Consider the following 16,422-nt stretch of genomic DNA (forward strand, 5'->3'; position numbering starts at 1 on the left):
GCACATAGTATGCACCAAGAAAATAGGTCAGCCTTTTCCAGCTCCTACTAAGTATGGAGTCTGACGTAATGGGGCAGGGGAGGACGGAGGCATGATCAGAAACACTCATTCAACAAACACTTTGTATTTATTGAGCACTTACTAGGTGTCAGAAGTAGCACTGGAAGCTACTTCTTCCAGTGGGGAGTATACAGAATCATGGATTCAACAAATATTTAAAGCACTTACTATGTGCTAGGTAGGCTTGGTGCAAGGAACTGGGTGGAAAGGGGGCAATGCATAAAATCACTCATTCCTTCAATAGATATTTACTGAACATTTACTAAGCACCCTGCACTGTATTAGCACTGAAGATATAATGAATCGAACAGCCTTGTCTGTACTGTGTCACGGATCCCTGAAAGCAACATCTCTGGATAAGGGAACTGAGTCAGCACAGCCTCGCACAAAAGTCTCACTGCCGAAGGGCACCAGGTCCTAAAACTTGGGTCACCCTGTACCTAACCCAGGCAGGGGCCACTCCCCTGTCCTCCCCACCTCATATTTCCTTTCAGGGCACTGATGACAAGTCATTAACAATGGAATTGTAATGGCGAAAGCACAGCAGTGCCTGGGTCTGTGGATGAAGGCCCACCCCTTGGGGATGGACGGAGACCGCAGTGACTGAACAGCCAAGGATTTCTGGTCCCTTGACAACATTGCTCTCACGACTCTTCCATCCTGCCTTTCCACAAGGAGAGCTTAAAAATATCCTACCTCCACGTTTAGCACCCCAAATTGAATCAGTACTTAACTTGTAATTACTGAGGGGGAAGGAGAGCTGCATCTGGCCCTCAACACGGGACGCCCGCTGTCCCACGGCTGTCTGAACTGCCACTCCTTCCCCAGAAGGAATCGGTAAGCCAAAATGACAAGAGGAGGGGAGGAGACTGGAGAGTAGGGTCCCACAGGAGGGCAGGAAATGACATTTTACAGAAGGTGCCCCAGGAAGTTTGATCGGCAATCTGTGTGTGGCTGGGCTCTGTGCTTGGCTCAGGCTGGCAAACATGGGGTTAACCAAGTTCTTTACTGCAGGACTTCTTGGAACCTTAAAGATGCTGATGTACACTGTAAATCTATAAAAAAAGGGATGTCTGGTATAGCGTTTCCCAAACTTATTTGACCACAGAAACTTTTTTTTTCTTGCAGAGATTAGTGCATTGTACAGCTTAAAAACCTAACCTTTAACCAATGTGTGTATTGAGCTCCTACTAGCGTGGGCCTTGTGCTAAGTGCTGAGGATACCAGAATACAAAGACAAGGTCCCAGATCCCAAGGAGACATCTGTGGGAGGCAGCCGCATGAGGGGATCAGTGTGGGGGTGGGAAGGCCAGCATGCAGGGCAGCTCTGGAAAGGGAGTAGCAGTCAGGGGAGACACTAAAGTTGAAAGAAGCTTAGGGCCCCCATGACAAGAGGAAAGTGCTAGAAAAGTGTGGCAGGAGCCACTGGAGGTTGGTAAGAGGGGTGGGCAACAGAGAAGACAACCTCCACCCCCAACTCCTTCCACTGTTGAACTGGCCAAGCTGGGTGATCTTTCACATCTGAACAGTTACTAGAGGGTTTGGTCCTTCCCACTCCCTACCCTCAACCACATCCATGCTATTGAACTTGGGCTAACATCCAGAAGCCAGGGAATAGCTATTCACAGATTCAGTAATTGGAGTCATTAGTGTTGACTCAGAAATCATTTTTTCCTAAGTCTCTCCCTTGGAGAAGCTTTTAAGACCCTTCAAATTGGTTAATGGAGAGTTTAGAGATGAGGTTGGAGCCTCTGCTTTTAGCTCCCCCTGCCCCACCCCCGGCTCTCCCCAACATACTCAAAGGCAAGAGTGATGAGATAATCCAGTATCTATTTTATTAAACTCCCATCCATTTCTGGCACACCCTTCACAAACAAGGATCTCAAAATCTATACTTTCCTGCTCCAAGCCTCCACTTACTCCCTCACATTGGAGAGATGTGACAGTAACACATAAAGCTAGTGTGAACTGGCAAAACAGAGCCCTGAGCCAGGAGTCAGGGGGCCTGGTCTTCTCTTGGCCTGGTGACTCATAAAGCCATACAACCATGGGCAACAGTCTGCCTCATTGGGCCTAAGTGGTCACCAAGGGCCTTTCTGCAGTGAAATGCCCCCCATGAGCTCTGTAGGGTCAAAGGACATACACCAATGCCTTCGGTCAACAACTGAGAAAACAATGTAGTGGGTCAGGTCACTACTTCATAAGGTGACACGGCCAGGCAAGGTGACATGGCCAGGACCTGGGTCTTTACACACTTTCTTCTTCTTTACTATGCTGGGGCAGATGCTTAAGTTTCTTTGGGAAGTTGTGTAGATATCTGGCCTCTGCTTTGGGACTCAAGTTGTAACAGAGAAGCCACAGGCTCCATCTTTAGGGCTGAAGTGAGAAGGTCTGAAAAAGTCAAGCAGACATATTAGGTATGTAGGCAAGAAACTCATTCCTCCCAAATCAGTGATGAAGATGATCCTAACTCCACTGGGGATGAACAAAAGTGAATACAGAAGCCCATCTTGGAAATGGCCTGACTCAGTGCTCCTCAAGTTTTAGCCATTCATGGAACCACCATGGGTGGGACCTGTGCTCCCTTTTATCCAATTTCACAATGTTTTTCTTTAAATGGATCGTTTTTAATATCTGTGAAACTATAATGTGCTAGTCACATTTTTACATTATATATTAAATATACAACTACTAAGATAGAAAATATTAGAGTACCTAAAATCCTCTTATGAACCACCAGAAGCACATACATCAGATGTTGGCAAACATCTGTCATGCAGTCTAAGCCTAAGGAAACTGAGACATGGGAAAGAATATGTAAGTGGTTTACTCAGTCACAGGCTATGGTAAGACTCTGGAACCTTCAGGAGAGTTTTTTACAGGTCACTGAATGAATCCCTTTCGTGCACAGAACCAGAAATAACTATCAATGTTTCCACTGCCCACCTGTGAGGCTACCAACTGGAGGAAAGGTCAAAGTCATTTATTAGCCATGCACTTGAAATTGCTTGAGAACCTCAGCTCTCGCTAGAATGTCCACCTCAGAAAGGGACACTGACACCTATTTTTGTTGCCATCCAACCTGTGCACCCTCCCCACCCCAGCACCAGTAACTATGTCTTATCTTACCTTAGCCAAAACCCAGTCTGACGAGACTCCTTTCCAAAGGGTAGTTGTGTGGGGGAAGAGCTCCCCTGGGACTGGCTCCGAGACGCCCACTTCTACAGAGGAGGCCAAGGTTCCCTGTGCTCGAGGCATGTGGGAGGCGTGAGGCTCCCGCCAGCAGGGTGTTGAGGCTGCAGAGGGAGGGGCTGGAGAAGGACTTCAATCCTTTAACTGCCAAGTCGCTGGGCCCCAGGGCTGTGAGGAGAGGTGAGAGCGACTCTTACTCATACTGTGGGTTCTTACTTTGGAGCAAGGACTTCTTAAAGGGCTTGGTTGCCCCTGGCGTTGGTAACCCCGGCCAGCCCGAGTGACTCAGGAGTGAGCACTCAGAGCCCTCGAAGGGTAATTCAGGGAACTGAGGCAATCTCAGGATACGGTCTCTCCTGAAAAATCCTCAGGGAGGCTACCATTTATTCAACACCTGCTGTATGCCAGGTTGTGCCAAGCCCTCTAGAACCATCTCATTTAATCCTTACAACCGAACAAGTAAGGTACGAGTAGTACCCTCATTTTCAGAAGTGAAGAACCATGCCATTTTCAAAGACATGGAGTCCGAGTTCAGTGACATAGCAGGGTTGTTAAAGCTCAGGTGTGTCTGACTCAAAAAGCTGTGCTCTTACCCATTACTGGGGCAAGAAATGCCAAGGAGACCAAGGACTACTGCCACCCCCTTCTCTGTCACAGGGCACTGAGCTCAGGGAAGGGAACTTGTTGGCTCTGACATGCACCTTTAACCGCTGCTTCCATGGAAAAGAGGGTCCGCAACCTTTCCTGGGCAGGTTCATTGCCCAGAGCCGCTGACTGCTGGTAACATCTTATAGCCTCTCCCAGATTCCTCTGCACACCAAGGCCCTTCTCATAGCAAATTCCCAAGTGGTATCTGCTCTGTGAGTCCTAAAAGGGAAAATAGACAGCTGTACAGATATGCACACATGCAGGAGAGAAGAACTGAAATGCTAAGGCAAGAGGAAGGTGGGGTAGTCGGGCAAGCTGGGGCTTCATCCATATAGGTCCAGTCCCAGTCCCCCCTGTACCAAGGGATCTCAAGTATGAAAAGCCAGAGGCCCAGAGTGTGCCCAACACAGAGGAGCGGGGGATCCCTCTGCCCAGGGAGATTCGAGTGGCAGTGTGGCAGCCTCTCGCTGAGGCTGATGCTGAAGGCAGACAGAAGTGACGGCCACAGGAACTACCAACCCAACTGTGGGGAACCTGGGAGTCAGGCTCCTAGTTAGGCTAGAAGAGCCAGGAGCCAGGGTAGAGGCTAGGCTTCTCAAAGGCCCCAAATGCCTTTCTGAATCTCTGCCCAGGGGCTGCAAAACATACACTACAGAGAGTGTCCCTCCTTTTAAAGGTTAAAAGTCTAATAATCCCTTTGCCCAAAATGCTGGATCCGCTCTCCTCTCACTGAAAACTATGATCCTTAGAGAGGCATTAGCAGGTAGGGCTTAAGAGAACAACCTATATAGCCAGACTGTCTGGGTTCCAATCTTGGCTCTACCACTTACCAGCTACGTAACCTCAGGCATATTATTCTATGCCCCTGTGCCTCAGCGTCCTCGTCTATAAAGTGGGAAATAATAATAACACCCACCTGATTGAATTGTTATGAAAATTATATGTGTTAATACATTAAAGTGCTTACTGTTATTATTATTTTCTTATTATTTTAGTTGCCCTAAAGAGATTTTATTTTTTATTTTATTTTATTTTTAAAAATTTTTTAACATTTATTTATTTTTGAGACAGAGAGAGACAGAGCATGAACAGGGGAGGGGCAGAGAGAGAGGGAGACACAGAATCGGAAACAGGCTCCAGGCTCTGAGCTGTCAGCACAGAGCCCGACGCGGGGCTCGAACTCACGGACTGTGAGATCATGACCTGAGCTGAAGTCGGACGCTTAACCGACCAAGCCACCCAGGCACCCCGCCCTAAAGAGATTTTAATCTCTCCCTCTTTACTGGAAAATTATTATATTCAAGCGCCCAACTTAAAAACAAACAAACAAACAAAAAACTCTGTTGATCCCCAACCATGGTCTCATTTCTCTTCTAATTTCCAGAGTCCAATTTCTTGAGAGAGTTTCTGTAACTTGCAGGGCAAAGTCTATGTAATAAATATGGTGGACTCATGACCGTAGACCAGCTCAGAACACAGCGCTGCACATTCCTAAGGCCAAAACAGCCACCCTGCAACACTGCTCAGTACAAACCTACAAAGACACAATTACTCCCTGGGGGTGGGTGTGTGTGTCAGGACTGTGCCCAACACCCTCTGTGCATTTCTCCCAGCGTCCTGACCGAAGTGGACCAAGGTGCCCTCAGGCATGTCTAGCACATGAGACGGTGAAGCACACTCAGCCCAAGATAGAGCTGGGACTCCATCAAGGAAGACAGGCACAGAGGCAGTTCTAGTTGGTGACACTGGTCTCCTTCTGAAAGCTACTACAGGTAACAGAGTAAAAACAAAAAAGTATTCTGATGCCCAAGAGTCCAATCAGGTACCACTGTGTTGGCCAGAATACACCGAGAATCAGCAGCCCCAGTGCAGGAAAATTCCAGTACATGCACATGGCTTGCTTTAATCCACTACTCCTGATCTTTCAGCATGCAGCGCCCAAAAAAGTCCTGCTCAAGTACATTTCAGGAATACAGCAAACCACAGACACCTTTTTGGTGATTCACACTGAGGTGAAGCTTTGAGATCACCTGCACTGAAGACACCTGTTTAGCGCAGCATTTCCCAAACCCATCTGACCATGTTTTCCTTCCTATTATAAACACCCCATGAAACTAACACTCTGGGGAACAAACTCACGGTCCTGCAGCCTGGATGCCAAGGCCCCCAGACACCTGCCACCCCTGAAACTGTGCAGTGTCTTCTGACTTCCCCAAACTGCACTGTCCATGAGGGTGCACCTTCCCTGTGTTCAACTGACCAAGCACTCACACACCTGCTACCTCAGTTAGATTTTGATCCTCACAACACCCCTGTGAAGCAGTCGACAGGTGAGGCAGTCATTCCATCGCAGTTTTCCAGATGAGGAGAACAAGAAGTGACCGGCTCAGGAATATGCTGGTAAGCGTAGCAACTGGCTCCGCAGTGAAACAGGCCCTGCTCTGGAGCATGCCGTCATTTCTGTGGTGCAAATACTCCACCCACAGCTGATTTTAAACTACCGACAGCTCTCACTGATTACTGTCAGCCAACTCCAGGGCCCCACTAGACCTGCCCAAGGGTCACACAGTAAGTCAGCAACAGTTAAGACCTGAAGCTGGCCCAGCGTTCCTGTCAACCCTCTCCTATGCGCAGCAGAGCCTGGTACCAGTTCCAAGATTCCCTCTTTCAGCAGACTCGATCCCCAACATGTCTGGACACTGGCAATCCCATACCCCATTGTTGGCCGCAAGCCAAAGGTATTTCACAGCTCTCTGCTCATCCAGGTGTGGCTCCTTGGTGAAAAGCACCCCGAGGAAAGCTTGAGCCTGTGGTTCAGGAGGAAGGAAAAAGGCATTTCCATCACTTTCAGGCCCCGCATACTCCAGGAGCCCAGGAGAGACTCCCCACACCCACCCTGGGCACTCACCTCTCTCAAGCCCGAGTGTGCAGCCTGCTTAAGCATGGACACTGCCCTCTGGCACTCAGGATCCCAAGTGGAGGCTGGGCCTTGCAACAGGCACCTGGCGTAACGGTACTGAGCCAGGCGGTGACCCTGGCTGGCAGCCAGCTGGTAAAAAAGAACTGCCTGGGACAAAGGGAGAGACACCTAGTCAACTGATACCTCTGCAAGCTAGCCTTCTCTTTGAGCGAATTTGTAAAAACTATTTTAATTAAACAATACATCATCATTACAGATTCATCAGAAAATAGATAAGCCAAAATTTCAAAATAGATAAACCAAAAATAGAAACATAAAATCCCCCCCAAATCCTGCCTCCTAAAGATCATTCTCTGTTCACTTTTACTTTACAGCTTTGCAAATTTCTTCCCACATATATGTGTATTTATACATGTACACATATACACGCACACACACATACACACATAAATGTGTGTATGTGTGTGTGTGTGTGTGTGTGTGTGTGTATAGGGAGAAATAGTGAGAGAGAGAGAACATTCACACTTTTGTAACCTGTTTTTTCACTTAACAATACACCATGAATGTCTTTCCCTGCCAGTAAATATAGATCTAGTGCATCATTTTTAAAAAATGTTTATTTACTTATTTTGAGAGACTAGGGCAGGAGCAGCTAGAGAAGGAGAGAGAGAATCCCAGCACAGAGCCTGGTGTGGAGCTCAAACTCAGGAACCATGAGATCATGACCTGAGCCAAAATCAAGAGTCATATGTTCAACCAAATGAGCCACCCAGCTGCCCTTGGTGCATCATTTTTTAAGGCCCACATAGATATTATTAACCAACTTACTATTGAATAACTTTCAAGTTGCTTTCCCCTTTTTTTTTTTGCCATCATATACAATTCTAAGAAAAGTACATTCTTATATATATATAACATCTTTGCGTACTTATCCTACATTTTTACAATGAATTAATCCATTCATCAAGGTAAGGTTCTAGGTCCTGAGGATACAGCTGCAAAGAAAAAAGACAAGGTCCCTGGCCTCCTTCTGAATCTAAATTCCTACAAGTTAGGAGCTTCTGTCTTCTTTTTCCCTCATGGCTGGGAGAGAGAAGGTGAACTCTCCCCAAGCCCTCCTGCCGCTCATTTCTGGAGGTCAACTTTGGGCAGGGCAGCTCAGGAGACAGGCCTGGGGACAAAGAGGAGGTGCAGTACCTTGCCAAGGTCCCTGGGGGTGCCTCTGCCATGCTCATGACACAAGCCCACATTGTACTGTGCTTTGCTGTAGCCACGGTCTGCTGCTTTCTGGAAGTAAGAAAAGGCTGCCGTGTAGTCCCCATTCCTCATGTTCTCTGTCCCTGTAAGAAAGCACAGAGTGTAAACACAACTTCCTCTGTGAACCTCCCCACATCCTTGGCCAGATCCTCATAAGCTGCTTCCTTTCTTTTTTGTGCTAGACACTCAGCATATGTTTCCAGCCTCCGAATATTTCACTGGTTTGCCAGAGACATCAGTGGGTTCTGCCCTCCTATACAACATCCTCCTCTTGGTACCAGCACCCCAGTTTTCCTTGGAGAGCAGCCCTCCTCCCCGCTGCCCAGTGCTATCAGTCATTGTGCTATGCTCTTCCCAACCAGTAGGTCCCTCACTCAGGAATCTGAATCCTGATCTGGTTGAGGCAGGAGAGAAAATAGCTTTTGCAGGTTTATTCTGACAGCAAAACTCTGAAGACACTGTCCCTCAGTTACTGCCCCCTGGATCCCCGGACCTTCTCTATTCCTGTCCTGAGATTTGGCAGATCAACAGATCCCAGTAGATTCCTTTTGTGCTTAAGTTAGCCAGAGTGGGCTTAGGCTGCTTGTGATGAACTAGATCGAATTGATAACAGCTGATACTGTTAATCCTGCTTTAGGAGGAAACCGTGAGAGAGAAAGTAAGACAGCTGTGACCTGAACTCAGGTGTGTCCAACAGCAAAACCCACGTTCCGTTTTATCATCCAAACAAATGAGCAAACAGAAAACACAGACGGGGCTGGGCACAGCCAAGTCCCAACTCAAACCTTTGCTCAAGTTGTCTCTCCTCCCTGGGCTATCTTTCTGCCTCCACCATCAGACTTTCTCATTCTGCCTCTGCTCTGGAAGCTTCAGACCACACTCAGGCTTCAAACACTCTTTTGGTTTTTACTCAGGATACAAGCCTTTTTCCATGAACTAAACTGTTTCCAGAGTACAAGCCCTGTCTCCTCAATTAGACTGCAAAATCCTGGAGGCAGAAGCAGAAAAAGAATGTAGAAGAAATAACTTCGCATAGGGTGAAAGCTCTATACAAATGCAAAATATGATGATGGCTTGTGCTCCCTTTGTGTTCTGCCACACTGCTTAGCATTGCTGAATAAATGAATATATGAATGAAGGAATGGGCAAGAAAATCCTCAGAAGAGACTGTCGGCCCATCAAAATCACAAAAAGCTAATGAGGTAGAAGCCAGGTTCCATTCAGCCAGCAGTGAATTAAAGTTACCTCCCTGCTGCCTGAAAATTTGCTGTCCAGGATGCACAGAGCCGTCTGTCCTTGAGAAGACTCAAGAGGGCAAAGGATCCCACCCCTGTCCCCACTGTCCACACTGGCTCCTCGATCCATCTCTCTTCTCTGTCCCCTCTGCCTCTAACCTAGACCAAGCCACCATGACGCTTTGCTATGCCATCAGTAACAGCTCCAACCCAGTCTCCTGTTTCCTCTGGCATGCCTGCACTCCACATTTGTCCACACAACAGCCAGAGAAATCTGAAAAAGTACATTAGATCATGTGACTGCCCTCCTCCTCTTCCACTGTAAAACCCTCCAATGGCTTCTGATCTCCCTTAGGAAATCCACACTCCACAGTGGCTCAGAAGGCGTTGCCTGACCTAGCCCCTTCCTCCTTCTCTCACTTCATCTGTTTCTACTCTCCTGGTGATTTCTAAGTTGCAGCCACACTCACCTTTCTTTTATTCCTTTCACAAGCAAAACTCAATACTGCCTCAGGACCTTTGTACTAGCTGTTCCCCCTGTTTGGAAAGCTATTTCTCTATACAGAAACAAGACTGGCTTGTTTTTGTCAGTCAGATCTTGGCACAGAGTTCTTCCCATCAGTGAGGACTTCCAAATCAAAAGCTGCTCCTTCCCCGAGTCACTGACACATTCCCCTGTTTACAATTCTAACATTTACCATCATCTGAAATTCTTTTTTATTTATTTGGCAATGTTTTATTCTTCTCCCCCTCAATTCACACATCAGCTGCATGACAGTAAGAACTCTGTCTCATGAATCACTGTATCCCTGACACCTAAAATAGGGCCTAGAAAAGGTGAATGCTTAACAGCTTTGTGCTGAAAGAATCCCACCTTCTCATGCATCTGCCCATTACACTCCAACAGATGCTGTTGGCAGTCTGGGTCGCTGCATTAAAAGGCCTGAAACTTAAGCCAAGTCACTGCAGAGAACAGAACAAATGGTGGAGGGGCATCTAGAGTCTCCAGATGTGGTAAGAGTTCCTGTCTGTGCATTTGAGAGCCTGCTCCAGACCTTAGGAGTCTCTTCTCACCTAAACGTGTCAGAAAACGTAAGGTATCCTCCCAGATTTATCTTCTGCTTCTTACATAGTAACAGAATGTTCAGGTAAGCACATGGACATTCAGCTAGAGACTACATTTCCCAGGCTCCTCTGTGACCAGGTGTGGTCAGAGGCCTACATCCTGGACATTGATTTGTGCAACTTTCTAGGTGGGGAAGGAGTAGTCCTTTAGCTTTCCCACCTATCCCCTTCCAGAAAGAAAGCTGCAATAGCCAAACAGGACCTTGAGACGGAAGTCAGTTTTAAGAATGGCAGAATCATGAGGATGGGTCCCTGACACCACTGTGCCACCATGCCAGGTCTAGTCTACCTACCCGGGAGAAGATAAATTCTCTCAATTTAAACCACTCCCTGCCCTAACTCTGTTTGACCAACCCCATACGCTTTCCGTTCTCCCATCCGCCTGCCTTGATGCAAGGTCCACCCAGTTACCCAGGAAGTTGAAAGCAATGGAAACACTGAGCTGGAAGAGCTGCTGAATGGAAGTCACAGCCTCCTCGAGGGAAAGAGTTTTTGATTTATCTTGTTCCTGGGGAAGAAATATAAAGACTCATCATGGGAGGGTTCACTCAAACTGCAACCTGCCCAGGGGAATGTGATGAGGGTCTGGAGGCCACATCTGAACCATACCTGCTTTTGTCCGGTGGGCACAGGCTGGGCTGGCTTTGCCCCGGATCTGAAGCTACTGCTGGCATGCAGGAAGCCGAGATCACTAGGGTCTGCAAGGGAAATGGGTGACACCCAGCCAGGGTAAAGGAGAAAGTGTGGTTTCTCCTTTTCTCCCACTGCCCCAGTCTCCCCGGCCCCTCTGGCCAGCACCACCACCAGGAATCAAAATCATTCAAAGGGCCCCAGAAAGCACGGGCCCTCACAGGAATGACAATTTCCTCATCTGGCATAAGCAGCAACAAATGTCCATCTGCCCAGTCCCCACCCCCTCTACCTCTGGCTGACTCTAGGTGGTGAAAACATACCTTCTTCAGAGAGACCCTGAAGACCAGATGCCCTCAAGGAGCTGTACGAAGAGAGGTTCTCAGGCCGAGTGGAGGGTTCTTCCTGGCCCAGCCTGGGTACACTAAGGCCAGTGTGCCTGGGAGCTGGGCCATCAGGGCTGGGGAGAATGTGCCTCCGGAGTGCTGGAAAGACCCAGTAAGAGTAGTCACATCAGAAGGGGATCAGCTCAGTCTGCTCAGGCTCGACTGAGTGTTCCCTGAGGTTTGGGGGAAGAATGTGGAATTTCCTCCTTCACATACCTCTACCTCCTCCTCCACTTCCTTTGCTGGGGTCAAGAGGGGCCTACATTTATGCTGATCTCCTGCCCTAGGTATAAATGCTTCATTTGCCTGAATTCTTCCAGTGGCAGGGAGGCATCTACCTCACTCACAGTTGTAGCCCCGACACCTGGCACTCTATTTGATAGTAATATTGATAATGATTATAAGCATAAGAACAAGACCTTAAACTAATACTTACTGGGTACTTACTGTGTGCCAGGCACTGTTCTAACTCGTTGACAGGTATTAACTCATTTAATCCTCCCAAGAGACCTATGAAGTGGGTTTTATTATTATCCCATCTTATGGATGAAAAGATTGAGGCACGGGGGAGTTAAAAGTGACTTGTTCAGGGACACAAGACTAGTATGCACCAGCTATGGGGCCTGAACCCTGACACTAACTCCAGGGCCTTAACCCCTGGGCTGTATCGCCTGTGTACCATGGTACATAGTAGTTATTCAATGAAGATTCACTTAGTAATGAATGACTGACCAGAGAATGACCTGAAGGGTCATGGGTGAAGGGTAAGCAGGAAGCCACACCCAAGATCTAAAGCAGCCTCGATCCCTGTGGGGCTCCCTTCATGGAAGGGGAGGGGAGGACATGGGAGGACACTGAGGGGCAGGGGTGGTCCACACCCTGGGTGGGTAGAACTTCCTCACATTCCCCTTCCTCTGACTTCAGATAGGAAAGGCAAGGAGCTGCTGATGGCTCTTTTCCTGAGGTGTGTCCAGAGATGCTTCCTGGCCTAGAAAAACTCCCAGCCTAGCCCTCCTCTCCCTGGGACTGAAAACTCACAGGAGCGCGGATGCCACAAGGGAGATGAGAGGAAACAGTCCAGGGGTCTGCGCCAAGAGCAGTGCTCTGCTTGTCGAGGTCCTGCTGGCAGGGACGACTGGAAGTGGATCTGCCTTGCCAGTTGCAGGGCCAGCACGGCCAGAGTGCCCTGAGAAAGACAGCACACTGGGGACCCAGCTTTGCACCAGTTACCTCCTTCAGTCTCACCCTTCAGCTCAAACGCCACTTCCTTGGGAAGCCTTTCCTGACTCCTGGCTGAGGCCAACTAATACCCTCCTGGTGCCCAAACTTGCCTGGTAGAGCCCTGATCACACTGGTACTTAAGTAATCACCTCGACAATTATTTGGCTAAGGTCTGTCTCTCCTGTTAGTCTCTAAGCACCATGAGGACAGGAATCATGTCTGTTTTGTTCACCCACGTATCCCTGGAGCCTAGGAGAACACTAAGATGTAGCACTAATAAATAATCACATGTATTTATTACATGCATAAGGAGTGAATGAATAAATAAAGTTTAAGCAGGCAAAAAGATAATGTGGTAAGCTGGGGCTTGGCCACAAATGCAGTGACAGGTCAGGGCTCACCATCAAGTTCATTCTCTTTCTCTGGCCTGAGGCACAACTCTTCCTTTCTCTCTGACCAAGCCACCCCACCACAGACACATTCACACATACAGGCTTGTTGAAGGTATCTCTTCTCTGACAGGTGTGTGGAAAACCTAAGCTAGCTCCTAGCTCAGAGACTGCTTGGTTTTCCCTGCCCCTTCCTGTCCACACCCAAATACCTGTTTATTACAACAGGCGCTGGGTACACTGGGAAAGATGATAGTCACGTCTCTGTCCTTATGGACTTTATATCTTCACTGAGGGAGAAAGACAAAATTCACGTACACAGAGAAATAAATATAATAACAACAAATTATGCTAAATGTAAAAAAAAAAAAAAAGAAAGAAATCAGAGGAGTTTACACAGAGCATAAGAGGGAGGTCTGACAAAATAGGGCATTAAGGATAGCCTCTCTGTAGGCGTGATGTGTGAGCTGAGGCCGGAAGGAAGAGAAGGTGCCAGCATGTAAATAACAGAGACGTGTATCCAGAATACTGGGACAGCTCGTACCCTTTCACAAGGGCAACAGTGACACAGCTGAGGGACAGCATCAGGACCCCCAGAATCCAAGCCCAGATTCTAGAAGGACTCACTGTAGAATAGCTCTAGGGCTCAGATCTTTGACAAAATGAGAAAATGCTCCCTTCTCCAAAGTATGTTATACCCCTAGTCCACAGCACCAGAGAGAAGTGGCCCTACCATGGAGACATCCCAGGCTCCATTCCGCTGATGACACCAATTTACAGATAAGACAACTGATGCTCGGGGAAGTCAAGTCTTGCCTAAAGCACACAGCATGAAAGTGACAGGGAGGAGATGTGACAGAAATGAGAGTGATGTGTGCAGAACCTGGATGACAAAGATTCTGCCTTCTTGGACCTAATGTTCACTACTGAGCACCTAACTTTATACATCAGAGTCAACAAATATTTATTGTTCTGTACTGGGATCTGTAGTAGGTGCTTTTACAAAGCCACACTAAGTATAGCAACCAAGCTGTAGAGCATGGTAGCTAAGAGCATGAGCTCCAGAATAAAACCTGGTTTCTCTACTTAAGAGCTGTATGGCCTTAAGCATGTTACCTAAAGGTCCAGAGCCTGAGTTCCCTTATCTATAAAACAGAGATTATATTTCCCTCGCAAGATTTTTACAAGGATTAAACAAGATAACGCATACATAATATTCTACATTAATATATAACATGTTAGCTATTTAGTATTATTCATTGATAACATCTACCCTTGTTCTCAGCTGTGTCACAAGTGCCTAACAAAAATGCCTGGCTCAGCGAAGGTGTTAAATAAATGTTTACTGAATGAAAGGAGAAATAGGACTGAGGGGAAGAGGAGCCGCAATATCTCCCCCAAATATGCCCCAATGACATGGGTTACTCACATTTTGAGTGTGGGGACAATGATGCCCTAGCTCTTGTTTCTAGGCTTTATTACCATGCAGGATCATTCTCATCCACACAGAAGGTCAAGGACAGAGCTGGGAAGCCTTACCCATGATATGGCATCCCACAAGGTGTTTGGGGAGACACGGGCAGACATCCACTGGAAGGCATCCTTCCATCCATGAGACCTTGGGCCCCTGTTCGTGCCTGGGCCTGGGCCATGGGGGCCTGACCTAGATGAGACAAGAAAAGCTATCAAGTTATATATCCCAAGTGGAAGGAGTGGGGGGTAAGGGGAAGGGATGGGTGACGGAATGGTAATATCTCACCTGTCAAAGCTGGGGACAGGGACCAGCAGAGTGGAGGAGGCAGCCTGAGGCTCATTTGGGTTGGTAGACTTTGGAGTCAGCCCCCGGAAGCCGGGTCCCAGCAGACGGGGAAGAGCTATGTATAATAACAAAGATCAACCATCTCAACATGAACGGCCCCACCAATCTTCCCTCTGTTCCTTGACAGAGCCCCACTCCTGGAACCCAGGAATCACTGGCATCTGCCACTGTGTCAGTTCTTAAACAAGGACATAAGTGGGAATCTTTTGCCTAGTACAGTTTCTGAGGTGCCACCCAGGCCAATAAACCAGGATCATCCAGGGCATATTCTGAAAATGCTCCCCGGGTGACTCTGATGTCCTCCCAGGGCTGACAACCACCATTATGAAATTACCAGACATTCCTACGCAAACTCTCGCTCAATGTTTGGAGCGCCCTGACTCTAAATCCTGCCCCTTTTCATTGGTTCCGCACTCCATTGGCCACTACCCACCTTTCACGAATTCGGAACTCCAGCCACTTGACCCCTCCCCCTTTAGATAGCCCCACCCATCTCCGTGGCCCTAAGCTCCACCCTCTTCCCCACGAGCCCCACTCACACCTCAAATTCTAGCAGCCCCTGACCAGCGGGCGTAGCCCCGCCCCTGTGGGCCCCGCCTTTCCTCAGCTTTAACCCGGCCCGCTCGGGCTTCGGCTCAGTCCTCCGGCCCGCCCTTCTCCAGCTCGGAGTTTCAGCTGCTTCTCGACACGCGGCTCCGACGCCCCCTACCTCTGCCCAGGAGTCCCGGGAGGCGCCACATGTCGTCGCCAACAGCATAGAGAGCTCGCAGTCCAAAGAGCGAGGCCAGACCTACGGGCGGCGGCTAGAGAGGCCGCTGTCGCGCCCTCCGGACGGCCGAGTCCCGAGGAAGCTTCCAGCCAGCCAATTAGAAAGGAGCCTAGCCGGAAGACCGGCGCTGCGCGAAAGGAAGTGGGGGCTGGCGGGGAGGTGAACTGCGGCAAGGGCATGGACGTGGGCCCGGCCTACCCTGGAAGAGGCGTCGCTTGCCGCCCGCAAGGGAGTGGGGAGAACGCTCAGCGGTGGGGAGGGGTGGGGGTGGGGTCGCAGGTGGCGAAGCTGAACCGAGTCGGAAACTGGACTGTGGAGAGGCGGGGCTAAGGGCGGCCTCGGTAGCGCGGGACGACCTTGCAGACACCGTGGAGACGCGAAAAGGGGAATAGTGTACCCCAGCCCCGCGCCTGGACGAGGCGGTAGTAAGCAGGGCCAGTGGGCGGAGAGGAACGCTAGGGTCTAACGAGAGAGGCCCGTAGTCCGCGCTTTTCCAGTCCAAGGCCCTCGACTAGGAGATTCGGGCTGGGACCGACGGGGTAGACGTTAAAAAACTGTGCAGGCAGCGTTGTGATTCCGGGGTTCTAGCTCTGGCTCATCTTGTGTGTACCGTGCAGCCACCGGACGACCTTTTCCCCTGTCTGGGCCTCAGCTTGCGCCATGATAGGATCAGATAGATGGAGGGATCTCGAGTAGTCCTTCCTGGCTCTACGGGAACAACTTGAGTTGCTTTCGAAATACCTAAGAGGAGACCGACCCCCCACCCACCCC

General features: G+C 48.9%; 1 protein-coding gene across 3 annotated transcripts; it reads right to left on the minus strand.

Moving 5' to 3' along the window:
• Window positions 1-158: 158 nt before the first annotated feature.
• DELE1 (DAP3 binding cell death enhancer 1) lies at window positions 159-15,843 on the minus strand. Of its 3 annotated transcripts, none has more exons than XM_058733363.1 (13): window positions 15,592-15,843; window positions 14,823-14,937; window positions 14,603-14,726; window positions 12,492-12,639; window positions 11,391-11,552; window positions 11,047-11,135; window positions 10,849-10,945; window positions 8,018-8,160; window positions 6,809-6,967; window positions 6,615-6,707; window positions 3,954-4,119; window positions 3,190-3,420; window positions 159-1,115 (listed from the first exon to the last, which is right to left on the minus strand). In XM_058733363.1, the coding sequence occupies exons 1-12, from the start codon at window positions 15,620-15,622 to the stop codon at window positions 3,191-3,193; spliced, it is 1,557 nt and encodes a 518-aa protein (XP_058589346.1). In that variant the 5' UTR covers window positions 15,623-15,843; the 3' UTR covers window positions 159-1,115; window position 3,190. The 3 variants fall into 3 exon arrangements, with proteins under 3 accessions (XP_058589346.1, XP_058589338.1, XP_058589356.1); XM_058733355.1 differs by lacking the exon at window positions 159-1,115 and adding an exon at window positions 1,874-2,451 and having other exon boundaries at window positions 15,592-15,840; XM_058733373.1 differs by lacking the exons at window positions 159-1,115; window positions 6,615-6,707 and adding an exon at window positions 1,874-2,451.
• Between the last annotated feature and the right edge of the window lie 579 nt (window positions 15,844-16,422).

This window comes from Neofelis nebulosa, chromosome 1 (assembly GCF_028018385.1).
Source record: "Neofelis nebulosa isolate mNeoNeb1 chromosome 1, mNeoNeb1.pri, whole genome shotgun sequence".
Taxonomy (NCBI): Eukaryota; Metazoa; Chordata; class Mammalia; order Carnivora; family Felidae; genus Neofelis; species Neofelis nebulosa.

What these genes read in the sequence shown, in the direction of transcription:
- DELE1 (XM_058733363.1), bottom strand. Translation starts at nt 15,622, where the DNA reads ATGTGGCGCCTCCCGGGACTCCTGGGCAGAG. An exon ending in TCAGGGTCTCTCTGAAGAAG is followed by an intron (nt 11,136 to 11,390) that starts GTATGTTTTCAC and finishes TTTCCCTTGCAG; the next exon opens with ACCCTAGTGATCTCGGCTTC. An exon ending in GGCTTGCGGCCAACAATGGG is followed by an intron (nt 4,120 to 6,614) that starts GTATGGGATTGC and finishes TTTCCCTTTTAG; the next exon opens with GACTCACAGAGCAGATACCA.